The 25,257-nt window shown below is 28.1% G+C and overlaps 1 protein-coding gene across 1 annotated transcript; it reads left to right on the forward strand.

Annotated features, from left to right (window-relative positions):
* Positions 1-5,254: 5,254 nt before the first annotated feature.
* On the forward strand, positions 5,255-12,087 carry LOC136083674 (uncharacterized). Its single transcript, XM_065803234.1, has 9 exons — positions 5,255-6,543; positions 6,739-7,100; positions 8,641-8,807; positions 8,941-9,264; positions 9,529-9,716; positions 9,787-10,039; positions 10,393-10,559; positions 10,635-10,887; positions 11,240-12,087. Exons 1-9 carry the CDS (start codon positions 6,356-6,358, stop codon positions 12,017-12,019), a joined length of 2,682 nt encoding a protein of 893 aa, XP_065659306.1. The 5' UTR covers positions 5,255-6,355; the 3' UTR covers positions 12,020-12,087.
* Positions 12,088-25,257: the final 13,170 nt, after the last annotated feature.

Consider the following 25,257-nt stretch of genomic DNA (forward strand, 5'->3'; position numbering starts at 1 on the left):
CTCTAATAGTGATTTTTGGACAAAAGCATAATTTTAGCCCTGGATTTCAGCTGCGTCATCACTCTGAACATCACTCACCATTTAGCTTCGAGAAATCTAAGTTTTTGAAGTGTGTTAGCAGTTTATGTTCATAAAAAAATATTAATGTTGCTTGGAATATTAATCTAGATGTTATATTTATTTCAATATTATGTTTATACTTGTATTGGTTCAACAAACATGCTGGACGAGTTTTTTAGCCACCCAAGAGCTGTTTCTTGACACCATAAACAAGGAACAAGAATGCAAGCACACTCTTTGAGCTGGAGAACTTAATATGAGTTCATTATGGCATGTGGTGAAACTGTTTTCGATGCTATTATTAAAAAGATCCACACAGCCATTTATTTTTCCATTATTGTTGATGGATCTCCGGACGTGTCTCATACGGAACAAATCACTTTCGTTCTTCGATTTTTCCGCCAAGGATCTGACAACCAATGAATAGTAAAAGAGCGTTTTCTAAAGGTAGAACATCTGGAAATAAAAGTGTTCTGAAATAGTAAAAGCCGTGAATTGTTCTGTAAACGTAAACATTAAAAAAACCCTTAAAAAAAAAATCGTTTATTTTATTTTTATTTATTTGAGTTTTGATAACAATGTAAACTTTACGCAGCTTTTTACTTCTAAATACCTCATTGAGCTTCAGTAAATAATAAGCTTTTGATAATAAGTAAGTCAATCTTTTAGTAAAACGATTTAAGCATTGTTCGACGAATAATTTGTGATATAGTTGTATGTTTATACTGTGTGTGGTTAAGATAAATCTTTTCATTACTTTACATTATGTTGTTGGTGGAACAGTTTTACAACAAGTTTTTTTAGCATTTTTATTATAAACTCTTAACAACTTGATGGTTCTTTTATATCTACTTCTTCGCGTGATCTCTTAACTACCCAGCCACCCTCTACGTTGTTTCAACGTTGAAATTTGGTTGAAGCGTTGTTTCAACGTTGTTCAACTATGTCACAACGTTAAAACAACGTTACGGTTTAAACGTTGACAAAATAACTCAATTATAAAACAACCGTACGTTGAGTTGGTGCTTAAAGTAAAATTAGTTAAAGCAAAAAAAGTAATTAAAATAATATTTTAGCATAATGTGCATCACAGAAGTGTTTATGTGTGAAATTTTTAATTTTCAAAACGTTTTATTTATTATTCAAATTTCTACTTGTTCTTACGATAAAAGAAAATAGATGCTATAACCATTACTATAAGAAAATAAAAAACCAAGTTCCAGTAATAATGCATACTTATAACGGGTACTAAAAACTGACCGACTGCTGCTCCAGTCGGTCAGTTTTTAGTACCCGTTATTGAGTCTTGCATTTCGTATAGCCTTATTTTGTGCTTTCTGAGCCTCCTCCGAATACGCTCCAATGGGAAGATCCAAATGCTCAGCAATTAAAAATCCATGTTCCAGAACCTTATGAAGTGTAGGTGGCATAATGTACCAAGGATAGTTTTCCACTATCAGCTCTGAAGTTTTATAACAGTATGCTTTAAAAGCATTCAAGTTCAGGTGGAACCCACTGCAAACGGCATTCAATATGCTTCTTAGTCTTAAAATGATGTTCAAACTAACTCCTGTTATTTCAGAGAGAGATTCTGCTGCTAGAAATGCCCTCCTTGCAGCGTTTCCTGTATTAGTATTTCCAAATCCCTGCTTAGGAGTAACAACCACTAAGCTTAACACCTCTCTAAACTTTCTTTTGATTTTTTTTTTTTGAGATTTTACAGATAATTTATCCTCTGGAGATCGGGACTGGTATATTTTAATATCCATTTTATATCCCAAGTGTAGAATGAATTCAAAAATTCGTATCCAACAGTGCAGTGTCGATAATCCTAAAGCTATAGCTTGCTTATTGCAAACTTTTTCTCTAATTATATCCAGCTTGTTCATTTCACTAGGCTTGGCAGAACAAACATTGCAGTTGAGTTGAGTTTGTATCTGTTATAGCATTCACTGCCGTCCTTTTGAAAAGCCGGTCTTTCCTGGGCTTGATTTAGCTCTCAACGCAGCAGCACAGGCAAGTTCTTCGGTACAATGGTTACCAATCAAACGAAAAAAATATTTTATTTTTTTAGAAAAATGTATTTATTTAAATAAAATTAGCAACCAAAAACGTAGAATATAGATTTTAATATACCTGGATACCTTTCTCCTTTTAGTTCTCTCCGAACTATCAGTCCATGGTGTAGCTGGTCTTCCTGGTCTTGATGTGGGAGGAGCAGGTCTTGGGTACTGTTCAAACGCCAGCCATTCTTTCTCGCGTTCCTCAAGTCGAGAGAAGGTTCTTCCGTGCTTTTCATATTTGATCTTGAGCTTGGCAAGAAATGTTTTAATCTTCCCTTTTAAATCTTTAAAGTTATGAACATTCATATTAATCTTCACTTCTTCCTCAACCACAGAGCACAAGTTGGGATTATTAATTCCAACTTCCTTGATTTTATACAAAACATCAATCCTCCTCATGTGTAGTTTTTCACATAAACACAATAATGTTATGAATAAAATGTTTCTTTTTTTAATTAAACGAAAACTTGTCTCTTACAAAATCTAATCATGATTTATATTAAACTACATACCGCCAAAATTACTATTCAAACCCACATAAACATGCTTAAATATAAACAAATTAGCAATTACACACAAAACTGTACAAACACATTAACAACAATTATCCACTTTTTAATAACGGGTCCTCTAACCTTTTGAGAGGGGAACAGTATTTTAAACATAATAGTTTTCAAAACTTAAAATAAAATTTAATTTTATCAATAGAATTCAAATTTCATAAAAAAATCTTTTGTTGTTCAGAAGTAATGACCACGTACAGTTTACAACCCCCTCATTGTGGGGGGAAAAATATTTACATAGATTTTTTTTTTTATACTTATGCCCATAAATCCATTTCGGGCAGTTTCGGGCAGCTGATTTTTTTTTTAGATATCCATGATAACATCCCCAAGGATAAAAAAGTCATTTCAGGGTGGAACTCTGCGGAACTTTTGATATATAAAAACAATATTTATCGGAAAATTTATATTTTCACCTAATATTTTAATTACTCATTTGGCAAAAGCTATATTCAATAGTTTAAGCTTTTTACTTTTGAAAAAGATAAAAGAATTCCTAAATAAAGCTTTATGATTAAAAAAAATAAAAAAATCCTCTAAATGAGTAAAAAAAATAAAAATTAGAAAAGTATAAAAAGTTTGATTATTTTTCTAATAATTTGTAAAAAAAATTAATGAAAATGGTGTATTAAAAAAGTTCCACTTATGGCCACTTTTTGAACATTTCGTTTCATAATGTGGTATTTAAAAAAAATCAATCAAAAAACTAAAATCAGATAAAACTAAACTTTGTTTTTGCAGTTTACTAGTCTGTAAAATGATACTTGAAGATAGCACCAAACTAAATTAGCACCAAAATAAAATAGCACCGAAATAAAATAGCACCAAATTTAAATAGCGCTAAATTAAAGGTAGTACCAAAGGAGGAACCACCAAATTAAAATATCATGTCCTAGGTAGCTACATATTCTATGCAAGCATAAAAAATCTTCGCAGATAACAAAATATGTTATTTTAAAAGATATTGTCTATTGAATAAAATTTTGATAAAGAAATACGTTTTTATCCTTATGAATTTAGATTGATTAACTAAGATTTTTAAAAGTTTAATGAGACTTCAAAAATCTTAAAAAAGCTTTTCTAGAAATTGTATAATAAGAAATTTTAAATTTAAAAAGTATAATAAGAAATTTGAAACTACAGTTATATGTCACAAGAACCATATTTTGGATTCAATGGTGTTACAATATTAATGCCAAGTTTAGCATTCTGTCATTTATTATGAAAAACTTTCAAATAAGATATATTTAAAAAAAAACATTTTTTCTTCTTTACTAAAATTGAGATATTGAAAAGAGTTTCGCTGAAATGTTATAATAATGAAATAGTGTTAAACTGTATTTTATCGTAAATTATATTTTCCGTGAAAATTCACGGAAATTAAGAAGCAATTTTGGCTATTTTCCGTGAAAATGACGTATTTCTGAGTTAACCAATGAACGTTTAAAAAATTAAAGAATATAGGAGACAAGTTGTATGAATATTTATAATATACTTACAATCGATTTATGTAGGATTAATTTTAATATCCATTGACATATATTGTCAATCAAAATTAAAATCGATTGAGATATATTGTTTTTGATAGTTTTTTTGATGTTGAAACAAAACAAGTATTTGTGCAAGTATTTGCTTTGTTTTTAAAAGGTTTAAGTAATTTTCTCTTTATAAAAACTTCGTTTGCTTAAAGATTAAACAAACAAAGTTATATTAAAAGTTCTTTGTGTTCAATAGATAGCATAACAATTTTATCCTATTTATTAAACACAAAGAACCTTTAGTATAACTTCGTTTGCTTAAATACCCCCTGCCTTAGGGCTCTTGATTGAAGACCAAGAGCCCTAAGGTAGGGGAGAAGTTAGAGATAGTATCTCAAAAATTTTAGTTATGTTTAATAGATAGGGTAAAATTTTTATGCTATCTATTAAACATAAAGAATTTTTAATAGTACATCAATTGGTTAATCTTTAGGCAAACAAAGTTTTTATTTAGCGAAAATTTCAACTCCTAATTGTGAAATTTTACTAAGCGAAATTTAAAACTTTTAATTGTGCTCACCATTTTCTTACACCATATTCCATTCTCTACCATTATAAATCTCTTATTCATCCCACTATGGAAGACAATTGTCACATTTGGTCTTGTTATTCTAATGATTCCCTTTCTCTTCTAGACAAGGTTCACAAATGTTTGTAAATATAGTTGGATCTTCTCCAGCTTACTAGGTTTAGTTCCTTCATGCTCTAAAAATTATTATTTCTTGTACATTAAAGGTTGGAGTTCTTTCCTGTTCTCGTGTTTTCCTAAATCATACGATTTGCAATTTTTTAATTTTGTCTTTTTTTCTTAAAATTAACATTTTTACTTTGTTTTTGTCACTACCAACAATGCAAGCAACACTATTTAATTTAGTAATTTTTGATAATAACCTTTGCCTTTTTCTTAGTTTAAAAAATGAAAAGTTTTGAAATGTCTTTGACTCTATTTAATTCCTAAATTAAATAGGTTTCATTTTTTATATATATTGCAAAAAGTTTCATTCAAGAACAATCTAGAGAAAAAAAAATGTTTGTTCTCTCAGATTGTTCTTGTTTAAAAAAAATTTGAAAGAAGCAATTACAAATAAAAATTGCAATTTCTTTGGAAAGTGAAAACCATGGGATAGAGTGAGACACGATTAGAAACTTCTACAAAAAAATTGCTTGATGCAGTTTATGCTTGCCCAAGATGAATACTTTTGTAGATATACCATCTCTAGCTTTTAATCAACAAGAGCCCCAAGCCAGGGGTGTTTTAAATCTGAGTAACATTTTTTACATTCATTTGTTACTTTCCCTATGAAAGCAAATCATACAAAACAACTTGATATAGACCAGATCTTGCCTTTCTCAGCCTTTTACCTCACTTATCTCTCTCAGTCCTTTAACTCCAAAACATGAACTTTGATGTTTGCAGTGGAGAGATGAGTTGAGCTCTGTACCACCAGGAGTCTTTAGTCATTCTGGAATCACTTGGATTTACTTAAAAACAAGTCAACTACAGCAATATGATTATTGTGTATATTATTTGTGTATATGTGTCTTCTTATCCACTTTTGTTTTTTAATTATTGGCGTTTGCAAAAATTTGGAAAAAGTTTGGGTTTTCAACCTTTTTGTAGTGAGATCTATTTTTTTGAAATAATTATTTTGAATAATTAAAATGGTGTAGGCAACAGGCTGTGATACAGATAGCAATGATGCATTCCTGAAAAGCAATGCTATCCATTATTTATCAGGCTCTCTGAAACACCATCGCCCTCTCCGAAATCACTATCTCTGAACTACCATCAGTGAATATAGTGTGTCCTTGATGATTGAAATATAATACTAAGTTTATTTAACATAAATCCTAAACAAGGAAGTAGCAACAATAAATTTAATCACAGTTTACAAACAATTTTAAATCGTATCTCACTGATGATGTTTTTTAAACAAATATGTATTCAAAATTTATATCTATAAAAATATATAAAGTTTGTATGAAGTTAATTGTTTGTATTTCAAAATTGGACAACTACAATTGAACACAGTTTATGATTTTGTTGTGTGTTTATCAAGAGTTTTATCAAATATTTTTTAGGATTTTTCTTTTACTTTTTTGAAGGCTATATTTTAAATAATTTGCAACAATGCAAGATATTCTAAATGAAAAATTTTCTGATTTCAATGTTGCAGAAAAGGCTGTGATGCATTACTGCAATACCCATTTTCACCCAATAAGAGTTGATTACAAGGAAAATTTTGAAAGTTACAATAAGAAAGTGAAACAAGAATCACAAATTAAAAATCAACCTTTAGATTCAATATATGCATGCAGGTTTACATTTATATTTATGTTTTTTAGTATTTTTAATTACTAAACTTTGTGGTGTATTTATATCTATTTTACTATATATGGATTTCCTTTAAAAAAAAATACTTATAAAATAATCATAAAAGAATCTTTTTATTTACAATTACAATTACTATCTTTTAAAAAATAGTGTTGTTCATATATTTTTCATGTTTACAGATGGACATGCAAACATTTTGGCCATCAAAAACCTTATCTTATAAAGAAAAATCAAGGTAAGCGCAATAATCAGGCAATACTTCCATGTGGCTGCAAAATGTTTATTTATGTTTCGTATGACAACCAACGACAATGCTATGGTGTTAAAAAATTGTTTCTTGAACACAACCATCCATATGGTATAGAAGAATTTTCTATGTACAGTTCACAGCGTCAACCAAAAGGATTGTTAGAACAGCAGACATTGATGTTGATTGAACATGGGGCAAATACAGCACTTGTGACAGATAGCCTTAATAGAAGTGGTTTGAAAACTAAACCTAGAGATATTTACAACATAAAACAAAAGCCTAAATTCAAAGGTTAGTTATTTTTCTTTATACAGTGGTGTGAAAGATATTAGAATCACAATATGTTTTTTGTCTAATTTAGCAATTGTCATGATATATTTAATTTATTCAACAGAGTAACTCTTCAATTATTCAATTTTTTCAATAATTAATTCAATAATTATTCAACAGAGTAACTGGTTTGAGTTCCTTTTTAGTTTCAGAAAACTATTTTAAAAATGCTGTTGGAAAACAATTTGATTATTCTTTGAGTTGAAAAAGAACAATTTAATTAATTTTGTAAATTGTTTATATGTTGTGTATTTATGTATATAAAAAATATTTAATGTATTTATTTTTTTGCATTTTTCTCTGTCAATTTAGTTGTTATTGCTTTTTCTATATCTTGATATTTACTTTTTTTTAACTGATGAGTCAACTAATCAAGTCCTTGATGACTAGTGCTAGAACGTTCAACGTTGTTCTGATTAGAAACACTTTCCCAACAGCCTGGTGAAAACTGTGAAGCATCCAACATCAGTAATGGTGTGGTCTTTAATCTCAGTCCATGTTGTTGAAAGGCTGTATATAGTGAAGGGCACAATAAGACAGCAACTTATACTTTATGTCAAACTTACTTGTGTTCTGAGTTCTAACCTGGATGTTTATTTTTTATTTTCTAAGTGTTACTGTTATTGAATCAATATTGAACTTGACAATATGATGTTAAACTAAAATTAAACTATTGAATTTTTCAAGTAATAAACTATAAACTAAACTATAAAATGGCACCATGTATGCTGGATGTACTTTAACTGTTCTAGTTTCATCATTTAAGTGAAGGAAAAACTCTTTCTGATAGTTAAAATCTTGAGATGCAGTAATTTATATTTGGATGAAATCCAGGATACCAAACAGCGGGTTAACTCATGTGTCAGAAAACTGTCCAACCTGCAACAGAACTATCTAGTTTTAAAGGTACACAGAACATGGCAATAAAAACACGTCAGGATGAAAGATGACATGTTTGAAGGTGATCTTGAAGAAGCGATTGATATTGCGACTAAGGGTCTGCATCTTGAAATAAAAAGTCTTGTTAAACTCATTTTAGCAAAACAAGACAAGACAATACCAAGACAAATCGAGACAAGACCATTTCAGTCTTGTCTTGAAAAATCTTGAATGAATCAAGACCAACCTTAAAAAATAACTAGTAATTCAAGAAATAACAAGACTTTTCTTGGTATTTTTTAAATCAAGACTAGACTAATAACCCTGAAAGATTTCTAAGTTAAGTTCACAAATTTGACCTTGTACTAAGGGATCATCAATAAAGTACATTACGCTAATTGGGGCGGGGTAGGGGAAGCAAAATTTTGTGAACTGGGCCTGTATATATATATATATATTTATATATATATTTATATATATATATATATATATATATATATATATATATATATATATATATATATATATATATAAATATATATATTTATATATATGTATACATTTATATATATATTTATATAAATTTATATATATATATATATATATATATATATTTAATTAGGTTCTGCACTTGATGAAATAAAGACAGTGCTTGATTTTCCAGGAAGTCTTTATCACATTGATGCTAATTCAGATGGACAAGTTGAATGCATAACTTGGACAACAACTGAGCAAATAATGCTCCTGCAAAAATTTCCCGATGTAATAATGATGGATGGCACTTATAAGGCAACTTATTTGTTTTCTTTTTCTCAATTGGTTTTTTTTTCTCTTTTATTTTACAAAATATAATGCATTGTTTTTTTATTAGGAGCTGATTTTTTTTTACATATAATACTTAATTCCATTAACAAATGTATAGGTAAATAATCTCTCCATGCCTCTATACACACTTGCTGTAGTAGATCAACACGGGATGGGGCGACCTGTAATACAATCAATAGTGTATCGTGAGGATCAAGCTCATCTTAGAATGTTTCTGATACGATCACATGAATGGGCTGGTTTTAATACATTTTCAACATCCATTTTTGTAATTGATAAGGCTCAAGCTGAAATCTCAGTGTTGCAGGCTGTTTTCCCAGATAATCATATTTTGCTTTGTCAATTTCATGTATCCAAAGCATTTGTACATAAAATAAAAAAAAGTAATTTGATAAGTAATGACAAAGAATCTTTATATAAGGTTAGTTCTAAATAGTTTTAGTTAATTGTATTAAAAAAGCAATCAATAAAAAAGTAATAAAAATTAAAATAATGCTTGGAAAGTTGTCAACTTTTTTGACAATAGATGTTCCATGACTTTGACAGTCGTGGAGCACTAATGCTTGTTGTATGCCTTGTATAAATGCAAGTAATTTTATTTTAATTTCTTACATTTAATTTATTTTTATACATTTATTTTATTGTTAATTGTTTTTGAATATTATTTACATATCTTAATTGTAAGGCTACAAAAAGGTTGTTATATGGTAACCAGCAAACATGCGATGAAGCTTTGTTGCATATACAAGAGACATTCCCAGAGTTTTATACATACTTAACAAATAACTGGTTGATGATGGCTGACATGTTTATGGGCTACAAAAGAAAAGGGCTACTCCACATCGATAATCACACCAATAATAGATTGGAACGGTTTGATGATTTGTTTTCCATTTTGTTATAAGATTAATTGTTAGTTAATAATACTTTACATAATTTGTAGGTATCACAGAACTTTAAAAGATGTTGGTTTGACATCGCGTATGTCACCAGGTAATCTTATTAGCAAAATAATAAAGATAAATAGAGTTCAACTTGAAAAATCAAAATATGCTGATTTTGATCAGCGTCTTAAAATAAACACTAAGCTTCCAGAATGTTTAAAATTTTATGCTCATGCAATCTCCTCATTCATTTTACAACATATGGTTGAACAGTATAATTTAAGTCAAAAGGAAGGATATAGTTTACAAGAGGTAAGTGTTTTTAATCTTTTTTTATGATTGCTCTGATTTATTTAGCAATTTTATTCATAATAGATACAATTTGTAACAAAAGTTTAAAATTGATTTTTTTTATACTTACATTAATTAAAATTATTATATACTTATATTAATTATAGATACTTATATTAATTAAGATTAATTATAGATTAATTATTTATAGAATAATTAAGATTAATTATATAAGATTAATTAAGAATAATTATAGATACTTATATTAATTAAGATTATTTTATACTTATATTAATTATTTTTATACTTATATTAATAAGTACGATTTATTTTATTTTAACGTGTTATAAAATATGAGGTTAAAATATTTTCAGGAAAATAATTGCTTGCAAGTTAGATACAATGGTTGTTTGTTTCCCCTTCAAAACTGGACTTGCCAATGTGATAACGCTGCTGGTTATGGAGTTCCATGCTCTCATGCTTTCTTTGCTATTAGAGAAAAAAATATGAACTTATCTGATCTAGATCTTATTCATAAAAGGCACTAATTGTTTTTGATTTGTATTAATAGTAGTAGTACGTTAAAAAATATTTAAAATGAATAAAATAATTTTAGGTGGTTTGTTCCTACCCATCAAATGGCAAATGTAAACCAAGGGGACAATTTATCTAATTCATGCATGACCTTTTCAATTCAATCAGTGGCATTATGTAATTCCACTGTTAATGAAAGATATAATACAGCTTTGAGCCATTTGCAGCCTTTGGCATCTATCTTGTCTGAATTTACACCAAGTAAGTTTGCTTTAGCTATTAAACGGCTGGAATCAGTTTACCAACAATGCATATCTGGAGAGTGGGAACTGCAGGTAAAAATAATAAAATCAATAATTATTTTAATAAATATAAATCATTTTATTTAATAAGTTAAACACGAGTTATACTTGCACAAGGCTGGGCCAATATAATCAATGAAGCATTTTTTCATTTAATTTTTATTGTAACTCTCTCAACTCTGAAATACAATCTCCAAAGCTGTTAAATGAAGATGCAAGTTAAACAACATATTTCTAGGTCGTGTTGAACTGTAAACCACTTGATAATGAAGCAAGAATCTATTATACTACCTCATTAAATCTCCTAATAAATCATTTACATTTATTTTCTTAATGTGCAATTCATCATGACTTGTAATCATAATGCTATTTAAATTTTGTACAGGTTCAACAGCATCATTCTGAAGATGATGTTATTTCAGAAAATCTTTTTCAGACAAATGTTGAAATATTTCCTGAAAGTTCTTCTGCAACATTAGAATGTGTTTTGCCTGTATCACCTAAAGTTTACAAACAAAGTCTACAAACAAACTCTGTAACTACATCAAACATTTCCCCAACAATTACATGTGAGACTCTTCATGTTGAAAGATTGCAGACAAATGTTGAAATATTTCCTGAAAGTTCTTTATCTGCAACATTGGAATGTGTTTTGCCTGTGTCATCTCAAATTTCTATACAAAAAAACTCTGAAACTACATCAAAAACTTTTCCAACAATCACTTTTCCAACAACCACTTGTGAGGCTCTTCCTATTGAAAAAAGGTATACCACTCGAATTTTAGAAGACATTGACATTGTATTACGTAAACCACAGCGCTTTCCCCCAGGTCCACCAGCTGTAAAAAAACAGAGACTTTTTTACAATGTAACAAAACCTCTTGAGAAACTTGGGGTTTATGAAAAAGATTTTATTCGTTTAACTTGGTTCGTCAAAAATTCCATTGCACAAAATTCATTACAAAGTGGTAGTAAAATCTCAAGTAATGATCTTTCTCCTACTGTACCTTATATCGTTAATGATAAAAGAGCTAATTTACATGAGCTTAAACAATATTTTGATAAATCTGCTTGGGCTGAAATTGAAGTACGATGTAAGAGCACTTCATCCGATAGTTGGCCATGTTATCATTGTCAACAAATTCAATCAGCCAGTAAACTTTAAAAGTGGATTCAGTGGGATCACTGTTTATATTGGTACCATTACTATTGTGTTGGTATTTTGAGAAAACCTAAAAGTTACTGGTTTTGTATGGATTGCAAAACCTAATTGAAAACATTATAAATATATATATATATATATATATATATATATATATATATATATATATATATATATATAAATATATATATATATAAATATATATATATGTAAATATATATATATATATATATATATATATATATATATATATATATATATATATATATATATACATGCATGTGTGTATATATATAAAATATATATATATATATATATAAATATATATATATAATATATATATATATATATGTATGTATTAAAATTAAAATGATAGTTTAATATATTAGCATGTAGATAACTTAACGATAAGTAGATACTAATTATAATTTGTCTTTTATTTAAAACTTGTTAAAATTTAACTTTGACATTTTTTAGACTTTTTAGCGTTAATTGACATATCCTGTTAATATCGGCACACCAAAAGAACTACGGTTAAACAGAATTTATGTGTTTTTTTAAATACAATTCATTTATGCAAGACTATAACTTGATTAACATTTTACGTACCTGTTAGTCATTAGTTCTCTCTACAGTAGTGCTGGAAGGTATGATAACATAACTGCAAGGTAAACAGCTTTAAACCTTTCATTCATTATATGAAAGACTGTATAAAGCTGTCTTGACTATTAGCTAAGCTCTTTGACATAAGCGCAACTTAGAGGTTCCTTCTAGAAATGTTTTATTTCTATTTTGTTATTGGAATGGTTATAATGTACGCTTTATAATGTATACTAAATATATATATATAATATATAATAAATTTTATAAAAATTATATTATACTAAATTATGTATTTAAGTGTAAAGTGAATAGAATAATTCTTTAAGAATGGAAATTTTCGTAATATGATCTAACTTTATTATTAATTTAATTATCACAATATGTAATTGTCAATCATGTTGTTGTAATATTGAAACTGCTTTAAAGGTAATAAAAATAAATTCTATTAACTATAAACTATATTATCTTATTATTATTAAACTATAAACTATATTATCTTATATCTCTATTAACTATAAAGTAATAAACTATAAACTATATTATCTTATTGTGCGACTTTAAGTTAGCACTTTATCAAGCAAGCTTTCACCTATTAAAATTATTTCCAAGTACCTATTAGTTAAACTTTCCCCTTTATTAAGGAAGTTTTTTTTCTTCTCCATATTAAAAAGCCAGGGATTGTTGACTGTGTTTTGTATATAGATTTGTACATTTATGTTCATTTGCTCAACCTAAGTAGTTAAACTTCCTCCAATTTCATGGGGATCCTTCTCCGCATACACATTTTTGCACCACAAATGTGTATCTAAAGAATTTAGTGCATTTAAACTAATCAATTAAATTACCACTTAAATTGTCGAAATTACTACATATCATCTATCCTTAAAGATGACTAAAAAAGTGTCCTAAATAAATTAAAAAGTGTATGCAATATGGTTTACATTGTGACAAGAGCTATTTATAAAAGATGCCACGAATATTCGGCAACACTTAATTATATTGAGGGCTCCCACCTGCTTTGTTGTAGTGTATAAGTCAACTACTCTATGGGCATTTATGAATAGGTTGTCTTACAGCATACATTATTTGTTGACTGAATATTTTAACTATAGTTAAAATATTTAGTATTATTTGTTGACAAATATTTTAACTATAGTTATGCCTAAAAGTTTCATACTCTTCAAACCATTTAGAAAATTTCAAAACTAACCAGCTTAGGTATACCTTGCACCTCTGAGGAAATTTCAGAAAATGCTATAGATTGAATTAGTATAGAAAACTCTAAACTTATTAAAAACGTTATTTTTACGACAATCTGAACTTAAAGCATGGTTTAACTTTAATGAGTAAGACAATTAAACGATTGCCTTTTTTATTAAGTCGCCGAATATTTGTGACATAACTAATATTTATCTTTAATCTATATTCGACATTTGGCATTTTTTTGTAAACACAGCCAAAATGCTTTTAAAAAATCGGTAAGTTTTACCGATTTTTTAAAAGCAGTGAATATTCACGGAAAATAGCGAAAACTCTTCATATAAAGTTCCGTGAATTTTCACGGAAAATAGCCAAAATCGTTTCTTAATTTCCGTGAATTTTCACGGAAAATAGTCAAAATTGCTTCTTAATTTCCGTGAATTTTCACGGAAAATAACATTAAGCGTATTTTATGTCTCAAAGGTTTTTTATATTTGTGTTATCAGTTTTTTTAAACGTCAATCGTTTAGCTTTAACATAAAGTTGAAATAAGAGTATTTAAACGCATTCAACCATTAATTATTTATCTAAGCTGTTATAATTGATTTACTTTGATAGAATAAGAATAAAAAAATACTTTTGTATTTTGTGCTAAGGTAAATTTTTATTTATTAAACACAAAAATACATGTATTATTTATAATTAAAACAGTCAAAAAGGCTAAAAATTGCTACTATAACAGGCAAAAATCTAAAAACATGGTTTTTAAATAATCAAATTTATTCGTTTTATTAAATTTAATCTTTTAGTATCAGCATATATAGTTATTTGATAAAATTAATCTTAACAATTCAGTGAAAACCTATTGTTTTCAAAAGTGATTTTAAATTTTTTAATGAACGATTTGCATATTTTGAACCTCGAAACAGAATAATAAGTTAAATATTAAAGCCCTGTAAGCAATAACAACTTAGCAGTAGAATATTTAGTTATGCGATATTCAATTCAATGCTATATTGAAAAGAAAAAATTTATGTCAAAAACTCTTCGAGTTAACAATAAATTTTTATCTGATGCATTTTAACAAAAACATTTAATAGATGTGCGCAAGTTATAACATTCTATATGCGATAATTATAATAATCGTTGTGCGTTTAGATAAAGTACATAAATAAATAGTTAAAGTATAATTATAACAAAAATTTTTACTTTATGTTAAACTTAAGGAGTAAAAGTATATAATTTAAGCTAGAAACTGACGAATATATTCTGACGTATAATATTTTGCGATTTATGAAGCAAACAGATGTGTTTTTGCTGTTCAAAGTAAAAACGGATTTTTGAATTCTGATTTATTTGCTTTAAAAAGGTTTTATTTTTTTTGCTTAATTTAATGACTACAATTCAATACTCCGAAATCTCAATAATTTTAGAGCAGAAAACTTTTCATGAGATGTTTTTCAGAAACAGCAAAAAGATATATTTAAATTGTCTCTAAATAATTTTTGTGGTTAAAATTGCGTTATCAATGAAGCCAAAATATTTTTTCGTATGTGACGTCATTTTGTGGCAAAAAATTAGAAAAAATAAAAAGAATATGATTTTATGGTATATACTCTAATAAAGACTAAATGTAGTAATTACTATGTTATTTCTTTTAAACTTTTTATTTATTATTATTGTAATAAAAACAAACTGATACATCTGTGCCAATTTTATATCCTTTTGTGCAATTGTAATGTTGAATAATTTTGATTAAGGTGCGAATGCTCTATAATCAAAATTAAACAAAAAATTTAAGATTGAAGCAGAAGCAAACTTCATGTATAAAAGTTTTTTTTGCCACAAACTGATGATTTGCGTTTCGCTTTTAGATTAGCGTTGTATAGCTAAGGCTGCGTCTATAGTTTTTAATGATGTAAGATCTTCTTAGTTCTACCATTGCTATCGCGTTACGTACAAATGCTGCAAGTGTAAAAGTCTTTAGCATATGTTGAGTTTGCAGGTGGTATATGGAGCAGCCGTGTGTAATATATCTATATAATGAGAAAACTTTAAAATTTTATTTTAATAATTAAAAATGTTTTTTGCTGTATTAGTATTTTTTGTTATAAATATATAAACAAGACTGAGAACATTTCAAAACATAATACGCTAAGGTCTTAAATCCTTCGAACGAAACTGATTACAGCGCACTACACCACTATATATATATATATATATATATATATATATATATATATATATATATATATATATATATATATATATATATATATATATATATATATATATATATATATATATATATATATATATGTAAATTATGTTAGTGTATTTTACAAATAGAGTGCTCAATGTTCTTAAAGAACAGAGCAATAATTAATTAGTAAAAAACACTTACCTAACTTTTATCTTCGACTTGGAGTTTCACCGTGAAACAGGTGAAACTCCAAGTCGAAGATAAAAGTTAGGTAAGTGTTTTTTACTAATTAATTATATATATATATATATATATATATATATATATATATATATATATATATATATATATATATATATATATATATATATATATATATATATATATATCTTTTAATAACAACTTTTTCTTACCATTTCAACATTTTTTTAAAAAGAAGCCAATAATGGTGAATTTCATTGTTTATAAGACTTTTTTTATCATTATTTACTTTTTCTAAAATTACTAACTCATTTGATCGACTTTGTACTTGACTTTTTGATCAGATTTGTATTGCACTTGAAAAACGCTTATACAAACTATATTTGCTTAAAACAAAAAAATCAAGAGGTGGTCAGAGTTTGATCCTGGCGGTCTTTATGGCCCATTGTGGCCAACCAATAGTTTTTGTAATAAATTGTTGTTAGTTTAAACTTTTTCTATATTGAAGTTCGATCTTTTTGCATCTACATGTATTGTTAATTAAATTTTAATTGTGCAATATAGTTTTACATATTAAAATTTATTTTGGTTTGCTATTTTTTATTTGTTAGCATTTACTCCTCGTTCAAACTCTAAACTTTTGAAGAAGAAAATCATTATTTTTAAAAAGATTGCTTAAGAGCAATTTCTGTTTGATCTGAAAAAAAAAAAATTAGCAAAATAGTTATCAAGATAAATAGACACTTAAAAGTGGTGGCTCTTTTTTCATCTATCCCTTTGTTTTACCTGTAACAACAATCTAATACTGTAGTAAGGTTATTAAAACAATAATATAGCACTAATTAGTACAGCAAATTACTTTTTTTTTATATAGATAAAGTAATAAATTAGTAAGCACTTTTTTTGGTTATTTTATGCTTCAAAATAAAATTTAAGCCAAAATTAAGAAAATTGACACAAATTATTTCTTATCAAGGTGGCGAAATTATACTTAAGATATAACCATTTTATTAGTCAGTTCCAGCATATTCTAGTGAATGAAAAACGTTTCTACAGTTGTGTGGATAGACAACATTTCTAAAAAAAGGGTGTGGTGGTGACGAAAGAACTATATTTATAAAACGCTATTCCCAATATGTATAAAAATTGGATCTTTTCATACAGTAAAAAGACACGCTTAATGGCTGTAGTTTATGTTAAAGTCCAGAAAACATTTTTCCGAATTCAGTGAATTATAGGCCAAAAAAGTCACACTCACCACTTACCAAATTACCAGTTACCAATATTTTCACAACTAAATCTCAAGCGCAAAACAATATCTTCTAAGAATTTAAACGTTGCTCTTCTGTCGATTTCCAAAGTTGATATTTCAAAACGATAACTAGAAACTTACTTCCTTAAATTAAAGAAACAAGTAAATTGGTTTTGTAGAACATCAGCATATCTTGAAATTATTTTTATGATACGCCAGTTGTAAAGATTTTGTCTAAGTTACCGTCAACAAACTTGATAGAAAAGTTGTTTTCTGCAGATATAAAAGCAACTATAAAAATCCCACAGGAAGTTGAAAGTGACTGTGGGAAATCATTGGCGAAAAAAAAGCAAAACCTATACAGTAGGCCGGATCATAACTTAAAAAAATTTGGAAAATTTCTTCGGGAATTTCCAGTAATTGGCTCTCAAATACGCTGAATGCAATGCTGCAAACCGTTTTTCGCTACTACTTTGCTACACTTTGTATTTTTACCTTTGAAGTTTTCAAATAAATTAACTTAAAAACGCTCATTTGTTACATAATTTATTGATTGAATTTATAATAAAATTCAAATTATTTGAACAGTCAAAACAATATATCATTAGCAAACGTTGATTAGAAACTATACTTAAATGTTCTTAAATTCAGATTTTGTATCAAAGTGAGGCATCAACTTGCGGCGCTCCAGTTGAACGCGAATATAGCCATCACGATTTTCATGACCATAAACTTTGGATGCTGATTCAGTCACAATTTTAATCACACGTTCAACACTTTGATTGTGACATGGAAATGGCTCAATGTCAATAACTATGTCTTCAACTGATGAAAGCCATGCCAATATTTGTACAGTTGGAATATGTTTTTTCAGAACAGGTTCCAAGCAGGGCTGTGTTTGCCAGTCAATCAGTTCTTCATAACTAGTCGCTTGAAATCGTATCTCAGGGAGTTGAAATTTTCGATTTGGTATGTCATCTTCACGAGCACGAAGAATTCTCTTCAACGCAAGCTTACGGATCACTTGACGGTTGTCTTTGAGCATAGCCAGAATAATGCTCTCGATATGAGCCGGGTAGCTATTGCGCTTCAAAACTTGCTGAACAATTATTCGATAAAGCACAGGAAGAAATTGTGATGTTTCTATCATTTTATAATAGTGTGGAGCAGCATTCCAGCAGTTTGAATGTTTCTTAATGTCAAACCAAACAACCGCATATGAATTCACAATAAATTTAGCCAAAAGTATTAGTTCATTTGATGGATCTTCAGTAGATATATAGAGGCGTAGAACACGGTTTGCTAGTGTCAACCACTTTGCATGGTTTAGTCGCCCAGGTGTTCTAGAATTAAATCTATCTGGTACAACACCTGTCTTCACCGCATTAACAATTTCGAAAAAGTACAGTTGATCACTGCTTAACAACTGCTTATTGCATATAATAGGTTCACCAACAAATATGGCAAAGCTGACTATGGGTTTCTGAACAGACATTGAAATAGACTTGCCAATTGGTCCATTAAATGAATGGGGTCCAGTTGTTGCACCATCTAAGGAGTGAAAAAGATGTCGCAAAGGAAGCTCGTTCAGATGTAAAAGACAAATGGACCAGTGCAGTGGTCGACCAAGTTCAATTTCCATTCTGCGTATAACTCCATTGTTTAAACCAGTATTAACGTTAGTTGAATTAGAACCAATACAAACAAGGTTCGTGCAGTCAACAGTATCAATTATTGAATCTGCAATGGATTTGGCTGATCCACTTGTTGGCGTACAATGATCAACATACTTTGAATTTGGCTCTGATAAAATGGAAATATGTTCCTTAGAAATCACAGTCTGCCTATCCCCCTCAAGTTTTAAAGTCTGATCTTTCCTTCCATCAAAATACAATCCAGTAATTCTACAATCAGCATTTTTACAGGATGTGCTCAGTAGTTTTCGTTCTCTGCGAATTTTATTCCGATCCACTGGCCCCATATGTTCTATACCAAAATCAACTAGAGTTGCTGATACAATTGCAGCAACTGCTCTATCTGATATGCCAAAACCATCTGCTTGTAGAGCAATATTTTTTAAACAACGGTTTTTCAGACGAGTAGATGTGACTTCGGTATCGACATCTGATACGGAAAGGGAATAAGTTTCGGTGTCAGAATTGTTGTCTGTTTCATTATCTGATTCATTATCAGATGCTTCAACGACTCTGGCACACTTAAGTGCAGTCTCTTCCTTTGATAATGAAACAGATTTTCGTTTTAAATGCCTCTCAGCACGTGCGGATTCCTTCTTGTCGATTCCAGCTATTCTGCCAACACGTATAGTGCGTTGATCAGTTAGGAAGTCATGCTCAATTGCTGGCACCTTCAGAACCATTGGACAGCAACAAGACGACAGTTCTTTGCATTTACACGAACAAATGTCAAACAGTGTTTCAAGATCTTTTTCTATTTCATCTTGTTTGACTGTTGCAGACTTTGATCGAATCACTTTCTGAACATTGCCTATGTACCTCTCCAGCTGTAATTCTATGCCTCGAAGACTTATAGTAGGAACTGATGCTTTAATCCATATCTTAGAAAGTTTCTCTGCTAGTCTCTTACAAACAGACCGTAGTGGTTCAGTTTCATAATTCTTTTCAGACAAGTATGCTTTGCCTACTTGCTTGTGGGTTGGCAAGCAAAAATAGGGTAATTCACGACCTTCTCCAAAAAGTATATGACGATTCTTTGAAGCTTTAGATCTTGAAATCATTATTGTTTTACAATTTTATAACATATCAGAATTTCAGTTAATTTCTAAAAATACAATATGAGACGGATAAATTCTGCAATCAATTGATAAAAGCAGAAATTAATAAACAATCATATAATAATAGAATAATATAATAATAATAATAATATAATAATATAAAGTTATAATAGCGTTGGAGTTAATCATATCATTAGGGTTAATTTAGTTAGGTAGGTATAGGTTTGGTTCAATTTCATAACCTTGGGATTATATCTAGTATTAGGGTTAAATGCATGTTTCAGTTAATGCATGTACTAAAGTAAATATACTTAGCATATAAAACCTTAAAACTTAAAAATGCAAAGTATAATCAATTCTTTAGAAATATTTTTTTTTAAAATATTAAACAACACTATATCACGCCACTTTTCACAAATTCTAAAAACAATTAGTTTTTATGATCCGGCCTACTATACAGTGTATGGTGTTCGTCAACCAAAATCAGCTTTTTTGAAGATTACCACTAGCCTTCACTTGAATCTAAAAAAGATGCTGTTAAACAAACGACATGTTTTACGAGTAAATTTGATGCAATATAGTTATATGTATCAATTATATAGACACAATAATACAAGTTTTTTATTTGTTACCTTAATTCATTGTGTGATTATCATTGGTGTAAAATCTAAATAAAAATTTTTTCATAATTCTATTTTACTTTTACTATATCTGAAATTTGTACTATATAATTAGAACGATTTCAATTGACTTAAATAACAATTTAAGCAATGATATTGGTTAAAAGAGCAAAAGACATTCATTGACCTCTATGGGATCGCCCGTAAAGTACGCACGCTCGGATAGGGGAGAGGGGGTCTGAAAATTGTGTATATGAGATGGGGGACAGGTTGTTAATTTTAAAAGTAAGGAGACACGAAATAAAAAAAAATATCATAAAATGTTGGGTAGGTAGTTTAAAAGCGTAGGTAATTTTAGGGAGGTGGCGGGACTGAAAATAGCGTATAGAAAATTGTGGAGGGGAGGTCGAAATAAAAACGTACGTACTTTATGGACGACCCTTGAGAACATTGATTTTAATAAACTTGATATGTAAGATAAAAAAACAGGAAATGAAAATAGGATTAAAAGTATAAAAACTTGTTTAATTTTTCTAATTTTAAAATAAAAAGAAAAGGATGAAAATAATAGAACAAAGAGATTCTGTATAAAAAATAAAATAAAGTATATACGAAATTCAAAACAATAACTATTTTATTTGTATTAATCTTTCGGCACTTGCAAAGAAATACAAAATTGAAGGTAACATGATTGTCCGTGAGTTTGTGGAAAAAAATAATGTTGATATAACCACCTAAGTTGTAAAAAGCTTAATAAAACTAGAGCAAGAAAAAAACTTCATAAACTATCAGATATACTTATAAAATAAATGTCAGGTAAACTTAATAAATAAATTTCGACTAGAGTTTTCAATTTAGATTTAAAAAATAATTTTTCTTTATGCAAATGCTGACCATTAATTCAGAGCTTGGTGATAGAACTGACCATTAATTCAGAGCTTGGTGATAGATAACACTTTGTCTTTTTCTAGCTCCATTCTAATTTTTTTATATATAAACTACAAATGAATACATAAATAAACAAGTCTAATAAAAAAGTTCATATTTTATAACAAATAAAATAATGATTTTTCTAAACCTTTCAAAAGCTTTGATAAATCTTGAAAAAAAAAAAATATTTTTTATACGTTTTTTTTTCCTATTTTTAAGGCAAGTAGAACTTACCAAAAAATTATTCACAAATTCATTACTTGATAGAAAAAAGATTTAACTTCAGAGTTAAATCTTTTTTAGATCAGAAAAAAGATTTAACTCTGAAGTTAAATCTTTTTTCTGATCGAGCAATGAATGAATTAGTTTTTAGAAAAACAAAAATTTTTTGTTGATGAATGATCAACACAACACTATGTAGTTAGGTTATATAATAGCGCTATGTTACTATTTTTAATAACTAAGTCCAGTATTGTAGTTGAGCCTTGCCATTACTAGAATACTGGATTTGGTTACTAGTTACCAAAGGAGAGCTTATTAGTTACTATTTTTAAAAACTAAAATATCTTTACTAATGCAACACCTCAGGTAGTGTAATCTCAGTACCGATCCCACAATCATTTCAAAATATCACTTCTAGAAAATACATTTTAGGGAACTTGATTGACCATAAAAAGTATTCATCAGTCGCTACAATTAAATTTGGAAAAAAAGAAATGTCCACATCTATTTCAGGTAGAAAGATTTTATTGCATGAATTACACAAAATGATTTTTGAAGATCATGTACAGCAAAAAGTTGTCCAAGAAAATTCGATAGAAATATATAATAGAAATTTGATACTTTAGTCATATCATGCTTCAGTTTCAAACTCGGGTCTAGTATTACTCACTTTCAAACCAATTTATGATGATATTATAATGACAGAGAAATAATTAACGAAACTGGTAATAATTATAATATCCAAGAGTTAGTGGAAACTCCTTTATGTTTTTAGATATTTGTATCCATAATTGACACAATAGCAGGGAAATTATCTTATATAGAATTTAGATCGAATCTGCATATTCCCATAAAAATCAACGGAAAAGGAATTCGCGACGTCTTTTTCACGGTATTAGTTTTAAAATATTTTGTTTTAAAATATTAGTCTTAAAATATTTAAAAAAATTTTCACATTACAGATCACAAAATGGCGGAAAAGGATAATTGGCGGGAAAGGATAAAGGGTTATACAACTTGAATGAAATTAGAAACAAAAACAAGTTTTTTGCCTAAATATTTACCTTAACTTTATATTGATGAAGTAGAAATAAAAAAAGATTCCATTTTAAAATTCCTAGGTATCTATCTTGACGAAAATATGACATGGAAAACTCATATTGATTATATATCAACAAAAGTTGCAAAAAGTATTGGAATCCTTTATAAGGCCAGAAATTATTTAAATAAAAATAACTTAAAACAACTATACTACTCATTTATTCATAGCTATATAAACTATGCAAATATTGCCTGGGGAAGTACAGGTAAAAGTAAGTTGCAACGTCTTTACCGCCATCAGAAACATGAAATGCGAATAATATATTTTTTAAATCGTTTTTCAAACACAAAACCTTTATTCAAAGATATAAATGTATTAAACGTTTATCAACTTAACTTGTACAATACTTTATGTTTTACCTTTTGTTGTATGAACAACCCTTTATTACATGTTTTTAAAGATCTATTTACCTTTAAAGTAAAGAATAAATATAGTTTGCGAAATAAAAACTATTTAAAATAACCCTTTTGTCAAACAAAGTTTAATCAATTTTGTATAGATTATCGAGCACCTTATCTCTGGAATAAGATTGTATAGCCTAATTATTATATTTATATTGTAATTTTTATATGGTTCTGGCGACAAGGTCGATATGATCTTCTTCCAGATTCCAAGTTTATATGTTTATACTAGATGTAAATAACGACACGTAAATAATGTAAACTGAAAAAAAAAAAAAAAAAATAAAGAACTTGGAAATTTTTTTTTAATTTTCAAACTTTACTGCACTTTTATGTAAATACACAAAATTATAAATTATATCATTTAAAAATTATTTTTGGGCTTTGGCTTAAACCACCTGAGTATTGTTTACGCCGATGTTTTTAATTTTTTTGTTTGAACTTTTTTTGAAGGGTATTTTTAAACATCTTGGGCTAATAGAATCCATCAACCAAGGTGAGATAAAAACCTACTACAGTAACAAGGTAAACTTCATGAACAAATAATGAAATAGTATTTAACAATTTGTAAAGTTAAATAAACTATAATCGGATTTCCAAAAAAGCCACAAAAAAATTTAAAAAATCAAAATTAGAATTTTTAACAATTTATTTAAGAAATAACCAAATATAGGACTTTGTCCTAAGTTTAGCAATATAATTTAATATAAAAGGTATTGAATACAATATTACTACACAATTTATATTAATTGTTATCAACTAACATCAAGTTAATTATTTCCAAGGGAGTAAAAGAATAATATTTGAATAAAAAAATGTTTGATTAAAAAACTAAAGTTTTCCCTTATACCCCTTTTAAATAATCGAGCATTGTAGGTAGTGTTTTGTGTGGTTTTCATTTTTTATGCTCTTTGGAATTGAAGAAAGACTGGTTCCAGGGTCATCACTGATAGCAACCTGATAGTCCAAGTTGAGAATGTACAAAAGTAAGGGAAAGTAAAAAATTGATAATAAATTCAAATAAAAACGTTAAAGCAAAGTCATTAAAATATCGGAACTATAATAATAAAAAAACAAGTCTAACAAAAAAAATAATAAACGATACTTTAAATAAACGATATTTTGAACAACTGTAAGTTTGAATAACTGAATGATTTTTGCATAAGTTTGTTAAGGAAATTCGATGGGGTAGCAAAATTGCTTTAGTTAGAGAAATATCGCATAGTGAACTGTTCATTATGTAGTCAAAATTTAATATGAGATTTCTACCAGGGAGTAAAAGTTTAATGTGAAATTTAAAAAAAATTTCTCGTTTTTTTTTCCCGGTTTTTTAATCGGTAAATAAAAAGCATAATCTATAGAAGTAAACCCTGGCAATGTCTTTGTTTGAACTTGAAATTTCGTAAATTTGCGTCACGTGATCAATGTACATGCAAAACAAGCTCTTACGATTTATAATAAATTTATCTTAAAATCTGCTTGTTGTGCTTATTAACCTTTGTTTTTGAAATCAAAAGAAAGTTTTTATCAAAACTATATAATTATGCCAGGAAAGAATCGTGCTTTTCCTGGATGCCAAGTTTCTTCCTCTTATAAGTATAAAGTAATAAGCATATTTCAAATCCAAATGAGAAATGACGAATTTCATTCAAACTGGAGGAAAGAAATAATTAATATTCTGTTTAAATATCATGTTGCAGATAAAGATTTGAAAGATCGAGTAGCTGCAGGAAAACTTTACATTTGTGAAAGACA

This window comes from Hydra vulgaris, chromosome 08, assembly GCF_038396675.1.
Source record: "Hydra vulgaris chromosome 08, alternate assembly HydraT2T_AEP".
Classification (NCBI taxonomy): domain Eukaryota; kingdom Metazoa; phylum Cnidaria; class Hydrozoa; order Anthoathecata; family Hydridae; genus Hydra; species Hydra vulgaris.